The sequence below is a fragment of the Halichoeres trimaculatus genome, unplaced genomic scaffold (assembly GCF_033239565.1).
Source record: "Halichoeres trimaculatus isolate MK-OKI-2021-1 unplaced genomic scaffold, fHalTri1.1 fHalTri1_scaffold_11, whole genome shotgun sequence".
NCBI lineage: Eukaryota > Metazoa > Chordata > Actinopteri > Labriformes > Labridae > Halichoeres > Halichoeres trimaculatus.
The window spans coordinates 19,190,378-19,208,126 of NW_027437189.1; the positions used below are offsets into that span (position 1 = coordinate 19,190,378).

The window sequence follows — 17,749 nt, forward strand, 5'->3', positions numbered from 1 at the left end:
AAACTTAGAGAGTAACAGCTGCTCAGAGGAAGACATGAATGTCTACATTTACATTTTCTGCTATCCCGAGGAAAGACCAAATAGGAATTCAGGATTTTGTTCAAGCAAAAACCTTTTTTTCACTTGTTGATTGAACTTGCTGCTCCCAAGTTGAGGCTGTGACCTTTTTTGTTACTGGGAAATTGTTCGTAAACAGGAATAAACTTTTATTTATTTTTTTTGACTCAGCAGGGTCTATAAGTGTAATTTTAAATGGAAGTACTCCTATGAAAAGATAAGTCTACTTTGATGCCAGAAAAGAAGCTGAACGAGTGGAATGAATCTTGCAAGTTGTTAAAGTGAAAGAGTGCAGAAAGGTGAACCAAGACTTCCATTACCTGATTGGAGGAAGCTTTTTGATGAAATAGGATGAGATTTCTTATAACGGGAATGGAGCCCAAAGCTTAACTATGGACTGGAAGTCTTCCTGGACAGCATCAGGAACTTCATCTTCTTCAGGTGGTTGTTGTTGGTCGGACATGTTGGGATGACATTTGCAGAGGCTCTCCCTGTTGTGTGGGTGACAGGAAAGGCACATGTAGCAGGAACATTTTTGTCCCACTGGGTGGATTTGATGAATTCAGTGATTTTTTTCACAGCTGGTCAAAGATAGCGTCATCCATTTTTGGTTGTAATGCGGAGGCGTGTCTGTGTGCTAATGTTGCGCGTGTGTGTTGAACTATTATTCATGTTTAGGCAGTTTAGAAAAAGAAGAGGTATAATATTAAAACGTTCAAAGACACTTAATGAGTAATCCAACAAAAGTGAAGAATAACATGAACAGTTCAGTTATTTAACATAATATGTCTGGATTAAAGGAGCAGTGTAAAATTCAAACATATTAAGTACGGTTAAATTAGGGTGTCATTGCCTTTTTCCAACATTTTCAATGGTTAAAACCTGACAAATAGAAGATCATACTTTTAATGCAGCACAGGTTCCTCTTGTACTAACAGGCCACCAATGGCTTCACTGACAGGAGGAGTGAGCAGCAAAATATTTTAATGGGGAATCTGACTGCTAGATATTGTTAAAATATGAGCAGGTCTGGGCTGAAATCTTTGTCTCCTTTTTTCGAACTCTGTAAGACAAAGATGGCATTTTATGGCACTTTAATTTGTTGAAGGCACTGTGAAGACGTTTCATTTCCTGCTGATTCTTGTGACCCCCTTCTGGCCAAATTAGTGTTGATTCTGTGAAATGAAAAAAAAAAAAAAAAAAAAAAGCATTTCTTCATTTACCAGTCAGCCAGTGTTTAAAGATAGGACTCTCTCCTGGGTGGCAAAATCTGAGGCTTATGCATAAGTCAGTTTTACAGCAAGAATAAACATGTATACAGCCAGGTACAAAAATATGTTTAGGGTCTGAATGGCTCTTCTCTCTATTGACGCACACTGCGGGGGAGGTGCATGTATTGTGACTCTTTTTTTTTTTTTTCAAGTTTTGCCCATATATGGAAATGGCTGAAAACTTACTGCATCCAAACGTGGACAAAGCTAGGTGACGTTCAACCTTCTCAAAATTGCTGCTGTTGACAGTTAGCTTCAGACCTCTACATCAGAAACAAATGGGTGACATCACAGACTCTACATTTATAAAATATATTATATGCTGTTGGGAAAAGGTGCATTTGTTGTAAAAGCCAGTGAATGAAATATACTAGGGATGCACAATATTGGATTTTTGCCGATATCCGATGTGCTGATATATCGAAACCCCTTTTGGCTGATACCGATAATCACAAGTATGTTTGTTTTATTTCGCTGTAAAGAAAGATAAGTCTATCCTGTACTGGAATTTATATGTTACTCTCATTGTGACGGTCTTGTTTGTTTAAGAAACACACATAAAACAAGACAAAAAAACATTTGATTTTACCATAGATAAGAAATGTATTTTTTTCCAAACTCAAGACATTCAGTATTAAAATACAGAAAAATAATTTCTTTACATCACATGAACTTTAAATGTACAATGCATTTTTAAACATAACCAAGTTGCATTTGATTATTTTAGAGCTACTGTAACAACCTGGTGACAGACACAGAGCTCTGCAGTGCAAATAAATGAAGTGCTACATTTTATTTAAGGAGCTTATTTTTCAGATGGAAAATAATAATAATCCTAACTGAATAGCAACTTATCGGCTGTGCTTATTGGCAGAAATGTTCATATCTGCCGATACAGATAAACGTGTTTTTAAGCTTTTATCAGCCGATACCGATATTGTGCCGATAATATTGTGCATCCCTAAAATATACACATACATACCCTTTCTGACCCTAATCCTAACGATAGGGTAATGCTTAATGAGCTTCATAAAATCATTCACTCCAACTTACCAACAGCAAAACTTCTTTAAATTCTGGTTAATTACAGTTAGTTAGCTTGTGTAACATTACCCTCAGCAGCCCCTGAGTTCTAAACATCAACACCAACATCAACACTTTTGCACAGAAAACACAACCTAAACACATGCACTTAGTAAAAAAAAGTAAGAAAAATAAAATATCTTTTAATCTAATTTTCAATGCATGGAACAGAAAGCTGTCTCTATGGGATTTAATCCACCCATCTAACCCTGATGACATCACTAAGGCTTTACTTTACTGTACTTTTCAGACCAGGCTAAACTTCTCCACACCAGTCAAACATGAAACAAAACTCACACTCTGTAGTGATGTTCTCTCCTTAAAAATAAATTTGATTTATAAAACAATGAATATACCCTTGAAAATGAAAAAAAAGCACATGCTGATAGCTGATGTAAGTTATTCCATTTTGTAATAAGTGATGATTTTGAATCCCCAGAATCAGCTCCAGAATCTTAACATGTCCCAACATCTATCCGTCCAAAAACTTCAGCAGCTTTGGGGTTAACAAATACAGTGGTAAACACAAACAGCCTCATAACAGTTATTGGGAATAAACCAGATTCTTAGTTCTCTTTGTTGATGCTGCAGCAAAGGCTTACGCACCAAGCCACCCACAGTCCCCATTCTCAGCACCAACATATGGTAAGAAATGTGGGCCTCGGGCGTTTCCTATTGGTTGCTGGCCTCCCTGACATGATTTCACTCTTGATGCCAGAATCCCACACTCAGGAGTTTCACACTTGGGCTGGAATCACTTTGATGATCTGGAGGCCTGACCTTTGCTGACTCATGTAGCCTGACACCACACGCGCTATGTTTCCCAGAAATGAGTCCAAATCCTTCAAACATTTCAGCATCAAAACATACATGTCAGGATGAGTCATCCTCGCACATTAACCGAGGATGCTTGTTTTCGGTCATGCCAGAACTTGTTTATTTGCGTAATTATTGAGCATTTTTTTATGATTTCATTTGGGATAGGTTACTAAATGAGGGCATTGTGTTTAATTTAAGGAACAACATTTTTCCCTCTTAAAGAACTTTTTTGTGGTATTCAATGGAAATGAATAAACATGATACAGAGAAAAACAAGAACCTCACTGCTCTCAATTCTTGATTTGTAGTTGTGTGTTTTGGTTGTATTCAAAGAAGTTAGAACAGTGACTGAAGAAATCTTGCAGAACAAAGGAAGCTTTCTGAGACATGAGTTTCGGAAATCATTAAAGTCTTGTTGGACAGACTTTGCTCTATTTAGAGCCTGAAGAGTTATTTTGTGAAGGTGTTCATTATTTCTCAGCTTATCCTTTCATAAATCACTCTATACTTGGCTTGAACTATTTTTGATTTCAGCCTTTCTCTCTCATTCATACTCTTTTCACTTCGTGTTTCTTCAGCCCTTCTGCTCTGCTTTCTCCCTGCAAGTCTTTAGCTGTGCGCCCTGACTGTGGCCGAGCCCTCGAGGCAGCGGAGCTACAGACAGATGGCAGCACAGTTGTAAAGCCAGGGGGGTAAAGTGAGGAGGTTAGTTGGCGTGGCAGCGGGTAAGGAGGTGGTCCATTCAAGGGCACATTGTTAGTTGCTTGGGTGGAAGGAGCAGGGTGGCTGGAGCGATGAACAGAGACTCTGTGGGGTTCATAGACATGATAGGTTTTGAGGGTCAGTCTGACGTTATTAATAGCTGTGATGAGACCACTGAAGGACAAGTGTTATAGTCAGCAGGAAGGGTTGTCCAGTGATTTATATACCCTTTTGTCACAGGTTTGGTGTAGAGGTGCTAGTAAAAGAGAGAATTATAGATGCTCAACTGGAAAACACAAAGTACTAACATGCTAACAGGAGTTTTAACACAATGTGCAGTCTTTCATTTTAGTATGTTGGCATGTTTGCATGTTCTCTTTTATAGTATGTGATTATGAGTTTGTTAACCAGATGAACTAAGGGTTGCAATAGTCAACACAATGGATGACATCAACTACAAGAATTCATTTGCCAAGAGAATTGAAGTGTCTACAGTGTGTCATATTATTGTTTTGTTGTTGGTAAAATCAGATACCGACCAGTAAAAACTCATCTGTACTTGCTGCTCACCTTAGGAAGTGGTGGGGGCAGTATCACTCCCACTGTTTAGAGATGAAGGGCATGGGGGATGCTCAAAAAAGACAACCCAGGGCTTCCATATTTAGGAAACATTTTACCGAAAATGAATTGGTGAAACACATTAAGTGCAAACCTAGAACCCTGAAAGGAGAAGTCCAAAGACAACAGCTTGGCCACGACTCTCATGTCAGCCTCCATATTTACAGGGTCTAGGACTGAACCGATGTTTGTTCAGTCTCACTCTCCTGTATCCTGTGCAGTATGTGAAATGCTTCCAATATGGCGTTGGTGTCTGATGTTTGCTCTGTTAGCCATGTCTCTGTGAATAGCATGATGCTATGCTAGCTGTATTCTTTCCGTAGCTGGGTTAGCAATGCTGGCTCGTCCATCTTATAGGAGATAGATCTTAAATAGCCCATAACAATGGACTGAAGGACAGGTCAATGGCGTAGCCTTGGCTCACACCACAGTAGCAGCACAGTGTCGTCTGTGCCTCCTTCTCCTTGATCATGGCTTGGCTACTTAAGCAGGCAGGGTGAAACGCGAACACGAAATATTTTGCAAAATGATCCTGAGTATTTAACTAACTGAAAAAATAATCAATAGAGTATTCGACATAGAAGGTAATCATTATTTGAAGCGGTAGATGAGTTCAGTCATTTTTTTACCTGATGGTGGCATGAGTGGGAAACTTCAGGGTAGTTCATCCAGAATATAAACGTCAAATTTCATGGCAATCCAGCCAGTAACAGTTAAGCGCTGTATTGGAAAGCTGTGGTCTAACCTCTGTAAATCATAAATTTCTGTTAAAAAAAATGTGTATCTTAACACATTTTATTTTGTTCTTGTTTTTAGGGCTCTTCCCTAGTCGGTAATCTGTTTTGACTTTGCTAAATTGGCAAACCAATCAACCAATATGCTTGCAATTAGGGATGAGTACCTTTCACTTTTGAAACGATATGGTACAGATACCCGGTACCTGGCATACCGGTACTCAACGGTACCAATTTTCGGTAATTATTTGTGTTTAAGTGGTAAAAAATGTCAATTGGTTTAATAACAAAATATATATTTTCGTCAATTTAACATACTTATTCTTCATTATATAAACTTGCAATGCTGTTTAAAAGGTACCTAAACATGGTACCTTTTGGTTTTATGTGAATCCGTACCTGGTACTTTTTACAGAATTCGGTCGGTACCTTTGAAAGTACCTAATTCAGAACCCATCCCTACTTGCAATGGTAGCCACAGGGCTAAATTTTGTTGTGTAGTCTCAAAGGCTTGCTTCCAAAACCTGAAAATCCTTCATATTCAGTGGCTTTGTAATGCAGATATGGTGCTCCAGGAAAACACTACTGATAGGTACTGATAGTAGAGAGCTGTTTCACTCTGATGTCTCTTTCTACTACGGTGAGATTTAAAAACACAAACCCACTCATTAGATCAGTGATCAGGTGATTCAGCAAAGCAAAGCTTTGCCTCACACAACCTCACTGCTCTAACTATGTTGTTCGTTTCATCCCTTCGGTGCGATTACAAAAACTGTAAAGGTCACACACAGATTCAGAGTTGTGTTTATTACTCACTCAGATTCTTTGCCTTTGTGGTTGTCAGTGATACAGAGCAGGAAAATAAACTGTTTCCTTTCATTTATCAGTGCAAGTTATCATCAATGTTAAATTCTTGCACTTTCACAGATGATGCCTTTTAGTGAGCTCACCACAGGCTGAAGGGGGTTGTGTTCACTGAGCACATGTAGGGGGGTAGATCTTATGCTCCTGAATGTGCTGACAAGCTGGTTAAGTGGGGTGTGGTCCCTGGTGGCACACTTACAGTCCCTGCTTTCTTGCCAAGTCACATTATTAGATTGCCCACTTTATCCCACTCTTAAATCATTTTGAAGTTCATACTGCACTAATGCAGCATAAAATGTATTATGCAGACTTTATATTTGGGGTCTTTTATGAATGATATTACGTTTTCTATTTGGAATTTAATCTTTCATCCGAGGAAGAGCCAGAACGCCACCACCCGAATGGAATTACAGCGTTTGCAGACTAGTGTCAGAGAGAACCATGGGCACAGCAAACAGACTATTGGTCCATTGCATCAGCACGACACATGGATTTAATAAATCCTATTTGCATTAGCATATTAATTAGAATTGCACGTAATCGCCACATGGTGCATGTAGTCCGTCCATGCTTATCTGACATACATTCGGGTACATCCTCATCCGGCGGATAAACAGAAATCTCCATGTGTATGCATGTATTTTCACCTAATTTCTGCGCTCTACCCAGACTCCTGTCATTTTCTATGAACAACCACCCCTTCTATGAAAAATGAAGAGTTACTTGATATGCATTATAAATAGCTGCTCTGTGATTGGATGAGCCCAGATTCTCCTGCAAGCGCTTCCGTATAGCAACAACCCCCTCCCATCTCTCCTTCTCGCCTCTTCTCCCTGGAATCCCCCTTCTTCTTTCCTCCTATCCTGGACCCCTCCCTCTCTCTCTCCCTCTCATCGCCTTCCCTGCTTCAAAATGCAGACAGGGCTCATCCTCCACGAGGCTTCACCCCCTACTCCCACAATGCACTGGGTGCTGCCACTGGCTTAAGATGTGGCATGCGATGTCTGAGTAGGGGGCTCTTCTGCTCTGCTCTGCTCTCTCCTCTCTCCTCCTTTTCCTCTGAGCTACACACAGACTCGCTCCTCCCGCTGGCTCCCACTGCTGCGGCAGCATCTGGATGTAGTCGCCATGGCAACAGCAGTGGGCCTGACCCCACCTCCTCTCCCCCTCTCTTCTCTCACACACAGCACACACACACACACACACATGCTCTGTGTCTCTCTCTGCTTCACACACACAGCCCGCCAACCCCTCCCACTACCCCTCTTCTCTTAAGCTTTTTTTTTTTTTTCTGAGCGACTGGGTGCGTTTCCTTCAGGCTTGACCTGGATTCTGCGTGCGGCGCCACGTCTGCCACGCTGCGTGTGTGACAGTAGTGATGATGACATGGTGAGACAGGCGTGTATGGTCAACTGACCTGTTTCTTGAAACTTTTACACATAAACCAAACTGTAAATTACCTCCTTTCATCTCATGTTCTCTTTTCTTCTTATTACTTTTTCTTTCATTTCCTGTCCCTTTCCTCTCATTCTGTTCCTTTGTCTCCCCTCCCTTTTTTTTTTACCCTTTTTGTCCTCTTCTCTCCTTTCTTGGTGTCCCTCCCATTTTCTTGTTTCTTCCCTCTTTTCCGCTCTCCTCCCCCAATCCCCACCGCCCTCCTCTCTACCTCCTCCTCCACGTGTGCTTTGGGGAAGAAGCGAGGGGCAGCAACAACATAAAAAAACATCAAAAGGAGTCAGCTGTATCCTCCCTCCTCCATCACTGTACTCCACATCACACCCTGAGACTCTCATGCCCCCTCCCCTTCAATCCCTAACCTCCTCCATCACAAATCCGTCACTCCTCCTTCTCCACAGTTGAATATTGAACAAAGATATCAGCCTCCAAAAAGGATATCACTGCAAATTTTGTCACATTGACGTACATAGCACTTAAATAAATGCATTTAGCATACATTTTCCCTTTCTTGGCACTCTTCGAAAATGGATGCAGGCAAACAGGCAGTAATATGCAGATAGGTAGACCCACACTTTTCCTGATATGAGTCACAACCATCATTCAGTGGAATAGAAGTTAAATCTTGAGCCAAAAAGGGTCTCTGAGCAAGAAGGAACTGCTTCTATATTATTTCAGTTTAATCTTATCAACCGTGCTTGTTGATTGCTGCCTACTCTTTTTTTCCATTCATATCCTGAGGCAATTAACTGGTAGTATCTGGGTGGAACGGGGTATTCTTTTCAGTATCTGCACTCAAACCAAACAAACACAAGAGCATGTCGTTAAGCTATTGCATTGCAAGATAGTCTCATGAGATGGAATGATTAAAACACACTGCATGCAGCCCATGTTTGTGCCTGTTTTATGATGTATCTCCAAGAAACACTGAACCCTCCAGGAGACATCCGTCCTGTGAGAGCAATGACATGAGAACATGAAGTGTATTAGAAAAAAAGGAGGGGTGACACAATGAAAAACTCTCAGCCCTGTTTCTTACCAGGAGTCTAATGCTGTTTCTGAGAAAGCAGTGCTGTTGGCACACCTGTTGGTCTCTGGGGAAATGGATCTTTTTGTAATCTTATGAGGCTGTCTGTGTTCATTCTGCTCCTTTCAAATTGGGCCTGAGAGTTTATTTACTGTGAAAAATGACGTATGGCTCAGTGGGAGGGGGCTCGCATTCATGAGGGAGTGTGCTGTGATCAAATTAGTCCCTCTAATTCAATCTTTTCACAGCACTTGGAGTCCATCATGGTTTATTCAGTAAGGTGAGCATACTAATTGTGCTCTGGTTTCTCCTTCTCCCTGTTTCTCTTGTCTCCTCTCACCCTCTTTTTCCACATTTTTACTCATCCCTGCATGTCGTCAAATTCCACTTCTGCACTGCGACACACTTCCCCTTCATTTTCTCCTCTTTTCCTCTCTGTCTTTACCCATACTCATCCTCCTGTTGAATTTCCCCGCCCTTGTCTGGGCCTCTTCTCCAACTCCACTATCCCTGTAGTAGATCTAGTTGACCAGCAGAGGGTGCTGAGGACCGGCTGCCTGGTGACCGGGGTACACACTCCACCCATCCGACGTAACAGCAAGCTGGCCACCCTGGGGCGCATCTTCAAACCCTGGAAATGGAGAAAAAAGAAAAATGAGAAGCTCAAGCAGAGTTCCACAGGTATGGAGCTGTATGCGTGGGCGCAGGGTGAAGTGGTGTAGTGGTGTAGTGGGTGGTACTATTTCAAGGTACACATTTTCACAAATAAATCAATCAATCAGACTTTATTTATAAAATACAACTCCCCATGAGCGCACACATCAACATACAACCCTCCACCCCCAACACACCAACCCACACCCCCTTGTGCACAAGGCGAACACAAGATAATTAAAGTCTAAGCAGATGAACTGAGAAACTTTGGAAACACTTAATGAGGAAACACTGGGGGTAAAGTAAGATGCTCAGTTCAAGAAAAAAAACAACAACGACCAAATTAAAAAAAAACAACAACATTATGATAATGTTATGTGATTGTTTGATTTGGATCTTGTGAAAGAAGGGGCAGATACAATACGAGTTTTTCTTCTTTCCGCTCCTTTTCATTCAGTTTTGGGATCTTTTATTTTTTCTTTGTATCAATTTTCATTTATAAAAGAATAAAATAAATAAAATAAAAAAATGAAATAAATAAATAAATGAAATAAAAAAAATGAAATAAATTAATTTAAAAAATGAAATACTAAAACACTAAAGCAGTAAAAGAGAAATTGATGTAAAACTAAAACTTTACAGAACAGAAATAAAAAGCTGATAGAAGAAGTGAAGTAAATAAGATAAATTGTAGTTAAAACAGATCAAAAGTTAGATAAATATATATTTTCCCTAAAAGATTAAGATTCAATGCCTTTAAATAGCATAAGTTCAAAAATTATGAGGATAAATAGATAAATAAGATCCACACAGACAACTTTTTATGTTTTTCTGTATCAAATATAATAAATTAATTTATGAGAATGAATTCGTGTGGTGGTTCTTGCTTTTACTGTGTGAATTAAGTCATTTCTGATGATCATCATACATCAAAATAAAATGAAACAAAACTAAATTATGATTTCAAAAAGTAACTGGCAATATCATAAAATCAAAATAGTATTACAGTGAGGATAAAGCTGTGGTATTTGGGGATTTAACTGATGATGTTTGAAGAATAGAGTCATAAACTGCTCTTGAAAAATGTTTTAATTCTTAGTGGTTACCCTGTGTGCTGTTTTGAGACAGCTGCCTGCAGCTGCTGAAATGAGTCTATCCATACTGTACTTAAATATTTTTATAAATATTGTCCAAAATATGAATCAAATATGCTCATTAACATCACAGTGTCAAAAATATTAGGACCCTGTGCAACAGCTGGCCGTCCTGGCATTTACATGGATTAGCATCTGTCTACAGTTACAACTTTTTTGTATCATGAATTAACTATTAACTCTCTTAATGTCAAGACTTAAATTAGTATGAACAGTTTTTGTAAGATTATAACTTTAATCTTCCAACATTTCAACCATTCTTGAAATCGTTTTTCTTATTCTTATTTTTAAATAGCACAAACAAAACTGCAATAGAGTTTTCCAGCTGTTACACAAGACAAACCTCGTTCTTACCGCTCATCTATTCGTTTAACATCACACAGAATATTTCCCAACAAGATGGTCAGGGGTTTTAGACAAATTACCAAAAAACTGCAGTGGGATTTTATTTATTCATGTACTTATTTTGTAGTTATTATGCTTACTTATCATTAAAATAGGTCCATAGTTTTGCAACATGACACAAATGTAGCACATAGGAAACAAAAGCTGAGGCTCAAATCCCCAAACTTTAAACAAATCCTCTGAAATGTAATTTTTTTAATCTGATTTATTTATCTAGAAACCTGAAAATTACAGCACTCTCTAATCCAGATTCAAATCGTTTGGCGGTTCAATGGTTGTGTATTCACTCTTTGCACAGTCACCCTGTGTGAGTCCTCTTAAAAGCAGTGATAGCAGGTCCCAGCACAATGTCTACTGTTATATTTGCTGGACACAAGGCTAAATGTGATGCTCTTGCTGTAATGGAGAGTGCTGTTGACTCAAGGTGACACAAAGACTGAATGTCATTCTGGGAAATGTGTTGGTCACATCATAGGACTGCTGCAGGGTTTGTCAGTCTGTCCTTACGTAGGTGCTCTCACTCTGCTAGCACACAGGATTTGCTTAGAGGTGAATGATAATGCTGCACATTCTTTCCATGGCTAATTTTCTCACTCTTTGAAAAAGATGAAAAAGAAAATACACATTTATTAGACTTAATTTATTTATACAGGAGTGTCTTCAACAAACCTTTTCCTGTCCAGTTGTATTTGTTGAAACAGCTGAATCATTTGCACCAAAATAAAAAGGCGAGACTCAAAAATAAGTAGAATGATCTCAGAGGGGACTCCTGTTGTGACAAGATCAGCTTTTCGGGAAAGAGAGATAATCAAGAGATTAGGCTCAAGGAGGTTTATCATCAATTCAAGAGGTCACCTTTTGCATATGGAAGTGATGTATGTGAATATCCTGCAGCAACCTTGACAGCTACACACCTTTCTCCCCTCCCACAGATGTAGCATTATCTAGCAGTCTTCTATGCCACGACCCAAACTCCCCCACTGGGGGCTGCTGCTCAGATGGTACAGTCCTGCTCGGTGGATTCGGGGGGTCTTTAAACACAAACCTCACAGTCAGCAGTGTGGAGTACCTCGGTCCTGACGAGGAGCTGCCCCCACCTGGTAAGACAGTCCCTCCAAACACTCACTGTAAACTCACATATGGCTGTTATAGAGCTGCAAAAGCATTGGGTGGAAGAGAAAAACTGAATTATAAGCAGAAGGGTGTCTTTATCTTACATAAGTAGTAGATAAATATGAAAGTACTGTTGTGGTTTGTAATAAAAAAACTTAGCCAGAATGCTGAAGATGATTTGTAAAGTTTTCTACAAACGAAAGACAAATACATGAAATGGTCCTGATTCTAAAATTGCAGGCATCATAAACTTACATGTAATACTGATTTTAATTTGACCCAGAAAACCGTTGAGTTCTCTGATCGAACAGTTTATGAATGAGTTCTATAAACTTTCTCCACTAGAGGGCAGCAGAGACAGACCAATGCAGCTAAATGTCTGTTTTTATTCACAGTGTGGTCAGGAGTGTGCAAAACTACATTTTAATCAAGAAAAATATAAACACTGTTATCCAGCCTTTATTATAACAGTCATTATGTGAAGTCATCCTTTCACATACAACATGATTTATCAAATAATAAATCAGTATTCTGTGCAGTTAACTTAATTATATGTACATTTCCCCTTCCTCCTCGGCGGTAGCTGCCCCTCCCCAGGACTGTGATCAGGTGGAGGACAATGCATTACTACCGCAGGAGGACGGAGCAGAGGAGTTGAACTCTTCTGGGGATTTACCTGAGGGGCTGCGGGATGTGGGGGAACAGATGGAGGAAAGACCAGCAGAGGAAGTCCCGACGGGAACATCTCCACCACAAGTACCTCCAAAACATTTGCCCCAGCTGAGTATTGGAGATGGTGGGTGTTTGCATTTCCTGTACGATGCACACTTAATGAACATTCACACAATGGCTGTATCAAACTAAATGAGACACTGTTAGAAGAATGGTGTTTCACCTTCCATGTTACGCTAGTTTAGCTTTGGTAAATGTGTAATCCATCTGCTTTGATGGCACTGGGCTGTCTACACGCTATAGAGAGAACTTAAGACTTTTTGTTTGCATAAAGATGTAGTTCAATACCTGGTGAAAGATTTTCTTTGCAAGTAAAGTGGAGTAAGTGGTTCAAATACTTTTTCCATGTACTGATTAAAACACTCCTGCCTGCATGACCTTGCAAAAATATTGGTATGAGGATAAAACACCACAGCTAAAGTGGGGCATTGTGTTCAAACTTCAGTTTTCTTTAACTCTTTTGCTCATTTTAGAGACCCTGTGGATGGTCATTTTGCTGAACTTGTGATTTTCATGTTTCAGTATGGCTTTTTGACAAAAGATAAAACAACATTCTTCTTTCTTGTAGCTGTTGAAAATTTCCTTTACTTTGTTTCTTTGTAGTGGTTTAATTTTCTCCTTCTCTCTTTTCCAGATTCAGGCCCTGTGTCGCTCCCCACTCACCTCCCAAACTCCTACCTCCCCAAGGAGCCTCTTCCCAGGGCCACAGAGAGCATGGCTTCAATTACCCTACCACTACGAGGGCCCCTGGCAAACCCGTCAGGGTCCCCACACCTAGGCAACATGATACACCCTCCTATGCCCCCTAGCTGTATCATGGAAGAACTGCAAAGAGCCTTTGCTTCTAAGAATAGACAGGAGAGGTGAGTCCTCAGATTGACCTCCCAGAACAGCCTCCTCCCTCAGACTGAACTATCACAATGTGATGCTTTGAAACTGGTGTGGAGCTGATCTTAAGGCATACCTTAAACCTTCCATTACTGTTGTTATTCTCAACTCCTCTAACAGCTACTGACATCAGTCCTACATTTCTCCCCTTCCTGTGTCCTCTTAGTGTCCATGAGGGATGTGAGCAGGGCTCACCTCCCCGGCTGTGGTGCTCTGATGGTCGGCTCTCTCGCTCCTGCAGCTCAGAGAACCAGCACACATCGTCCTTGTTGGGCAGCTGTGTGGTAGGTGGCGGGTCTGACTGGCCCAAAAAGGAGGCGGAGGAGAACAAGGAGAACGTGCGGCTGGACCATTGCTTCTCCAACACCTCAGGCCTCCCCAATGATTTGGACGGCTGGAACGACTCCGTCATATCCGGTGGGTAACAGAGCTTAAGCACACTAATGAAATAGATGTTTGAAAGAATTTGATTGTTTTTGCTCTGTATTAGTATAATGGATTTACTATAAAATGTGGATTTGTACATTTTCTTAATTTTTTTCCAAGCCTTTAACCAGAGAAAGGATAGGACAGTGGATGGGGGAGGAAACAGGGTGAGAGTGGGGAGTGATGTGCGGAGAACAAGCCACAGGCCAGATTCGAACTGAAGCTACCTGCTTGAGGGCAAACCTTATGGGGAACATTCTAGACCGCGAGGCCATCACGCCAGTTTCCTTGAAATGATTTTATTACACTTACGAGGGCAAAATGACATGGCATGTTCTCAGTATTCAACAGACCAGCCTTGAAATTGTTATAGCAGTTGCTAGCGAGTTAGTTACACTACTTTTTTTAGTCCTCAGAACTACTGGGCCCTGACTTTGGCGTTGTATTAATCATTTGGTGAATTTCACACAACCAGGAGCATCAACAAAGCAGTTCTGTCAAACTTGATTGAGCATTTTTAGCATCTATTAGTTCATTGTTATTAATTCTAGGTCCCACAGCTTTGTCATTCAGACTCATTCTCATTGACTCTTAAAAATGATGGTCTTTCAACAGTATTAGAAAGTAACTCTCAAAAATCTAAAAAAAAAAATAGCATCTGTCAGCTGGGTACCTCAGAGAACTTGGCATCCAAAGAGAATGTATCTACCTGAGGAGCTGGTGGAGACTAAAACTGAGCTAATAAGAGTGTAAACACTGAGTAAACATTCAGATGTAAGTATGGGTGACCTCAAACATTTTTCAACATGAAGGCTAGTATTGTTTCTGTGACAAAACATTACATAACAAGGAGAACAAATTCCCAGTCACAAGGTCATGAGATGACTTGCCAGTTTATCATGCTGTTATTTATGCATGTGTACCACAAAACAGAGCAATACAGGTCCCTAACTTGTTTTAAAAACCTGGAAAAATGGGATGGAGTGTAAATCAAGTAAGAAATTAAAGCAATGGCATCTCTATAAATCTATCCTCCTAAGAGAAATTGTACTACAAGCTGTACTTTCCTGTGTAATAATGCACTTGTGTATTTACTTGTGTGCAGGCACACTTCCTCGCAGGCTAAGGAAGGAGTTGCTTGCTGTCAAACTACGAAACAGACCCAGCAAACAGGAGCTGGAGGACAGGAACATCTTCCCAGCGAGGAGCGACCAGGAGCGCCAGGAGATCCGCCAGCAGATTGAGATGAAACTTGCCAAGTAAGTAATGAGATCTCATCCGCATTCTATATCTTCCATATGATTTCTAGAGTTACATGGATGTATTACCTGAAATCACAACAGCAAACCACTAATGAAAGATTAGAAAGAAGCCAGTTAAAAATATAATGTTGTGACAGTTTTCTTTGAAGGGGCTGTGTCCACCAAAGGCATTATTTTGTTTGCTGCTGCTACTTTATGATTTTTTTGTCCTTCAGTCTATCTTGCCAGTGACCATTATGTCTGCTGTAAATTTCTTAATAAGCTTAATATCTGTTTTTATTTAAAGACACTTTGCAGAGAAAAAGTACAAGCAGTGGAAAAGGACTATATCTTCCCATTAGCAGTAACACAACCTGGAATTTGAATCTCAAATGAGTCTGTTAGTCTAATAAGCACATTTCACAACATATTTAGAATGAATCAGTTAATCATGATAATGAAAGATTCATTGTAAACATGATTAAAATGGGTCCTCGACAGAGAGAACACAGAATACTAATGTAAAAGCAAAAGATAAAAGTTAGGTAAAAATCAAGTGAAACATTGACACAAATTCCCAAATGCTGAAGGAAAAAAAAACAGAAGGATGAGATTTTAGATATGGAGTAACTATGGAGTAACAAAGCAAAGACAGATGGGAGGACAGATGCACTTGAAATGCTATGCATATTCGGCATTTTGTAAATCTAAACGCTTAATTTTGTCAGTTACACAACAACAGACAGAAGGAAAAGGGAGAAAAATTGTATTTACTTTACGATGTGTTTGCACTGCACTCATGTAATTTGCTGATTGGGTGTTTTACTTGAGGCCAATCCACGCACTGGCAAGCATCCCTGCTGAAATTTTGTTGAGGACAGAGAAAAATCAAAGTGTGAATAAATATTTCATCTTTCTAAAAAATCAAGTTCCAGAAATGGTAAATAGGCCAGTAATTTTTTATGGTGTTTTCCTTTTCCTTCTGACCACTTTTACACTTATGTCTTTCACTTGGCCACAACACATTGACACACTGATGATGGAGAGTTCTATTGTTTTATCAAACTAGGGCTGAACGATTAATCAAATTTAAACCGACATCACAATGTAATAGAGTGCAATTTTCGAATCGCAATGGCTGCAATTAAAAAAAAAAAAAATCAAAATGCATTTACTTGAGTTTGTGTTTTGTTACTGATGACAGATCAGTAAGATTTTTATACAATAAATATTTATATTTATTTTCACACAGTTTCTTTTTCATTTTGTAAAAAAGTACATTCTACATGTTGACATACTTCAGTGGTTGAGCCACAGATTTGGTCTTATTTACATTTCTGCTCTTTATTTAGTGTGATATTCATAGAAGAGAGGATTCATATTTATTTTTCATATTATTGTTTGTACCAGGCCTCTTGTTCTGTAGAGCTTTGTTCCTTTCTCCGATTTAATTTCAGGTAATTCATGATAATTTTATTACATTTCTAGAAGGCTTGAAGTTCAATCAGTCAATATTCTACTGTGATTTTAATAGTTAAAGATATGTTATTCATATCAATTCATGCATCAGTTCATCTCATTTCATTATAACATGTAGGCCTGGCCTACAGGAAAAAAATGTTTGTAGGTTGACAGCATCCTTTGTTGTGTTGGTCATACTATGGAAGGGTTTATTGCATGTTTTCAGTAAACACCCCCCCAAAAAACCACATGCTAAATTGCAATAGCAATAGTGGTCCCAAAAAATCGCAATTAGATTATTTTTCAAAAACGTTCAGCCCTATATCAAACACATTCATATCTATGGGCATTGGCATGTGACTGCAGGAGCTGGAATTGAACCCTCAACCTTCCGATTAAGAGAGGACTACTCTACTAGCTACCACCACAGCCACCCTTGAAATCCCAAAATAAAAATAGGGAGCTAATTCCAGGATGCTTTCAAAGGCAGGACTTTTCACAATTTCCGGAAGGTAGCAAGTACAAACTCACTCTGCTTCCAGGATTCAACGCTCTGTTAATGTTGGTGTTTGTGCTTTCATGTTTGGACATCAATACACAGTTTTTTTATGCTAATGAAACAGAGAAGCCTTCAAAGACAAACAGCAACAGTCTTGTGTGTGTGAATGTGTCACAAGACCTGCGTTCTTTAACACCATCATATCAAACAGCGGCACACTTCTGCGTTACGTAACATTCTCGGCAATAGCAGCCAAGAACAGAACACCACCCACACTTTCAGCAGAAGAAGATTTATCAACTGTCTGTGAGACAACTAAGAATACCCCCTCTCCTCCCCCCTGATCCATTCTTAGCAACAGGAAGAATCTTATAGTTGTTTGAGAAAAGGTGTAGCATTGGTCACAAGCTCACAAGCATACAGTTTATAGAAGGATGAGGACAGGGCACGACTGCTGCTTGCGTAAGAGCCAGCAGGGTCTCTGTTTTACAGGCAGTGAGAAACCGCTCATTATGTAAAGATCTGGCTCCAGATATGACAGGATTC

The 17,749-nt window shown here is 39.8% G+C and overlaps 1 protein-coding gene across 3 annotated transcripts in view; it reads left to right on the forward strand.

The window, feature by feature from the left end:
- The window catches only part of phactr3a (phosphatase and actin regulator 3a), a 35,285-nt gene that overhangs the window by 12,305 nt on the left and 5,231 nt on the right, over window positions 1-17,749 (forward strand). The window contains exons 2-7 of one of the 3 annotated variants that reach the window (XM_074681069.1): window positions 9,150-9,311; window positions 11,776-11,942; window positions 12,536-12,752; window positions 13,323-13,551; window positions 13,743-13,993; window positions 15,108-15,261. In XM_074681069.1, the coding sequence (XP_074537170.1) occupies window positions 9,150-9,311; window positions 11,776-11,942; window positions 12,536-12,752; window positions 13,323-13,551; window positions 13,743-13,993; window positions 15,108-15,261 (1,180 nt within the window). Of the gene's footprint in view, window positions 1-9,146; window positions 9,312-11,775; window positions 11,944-12,535; window positions 12,753-13,322; window positions 13,552-13,742; window positions 13,994-15,107; window positions 15,262-17,749 lie in introns of all 3 variants that reach the window. The other 2 variants (XM_074681067.1, XM_074681068.1) reach the window with 2 other exon arrangements.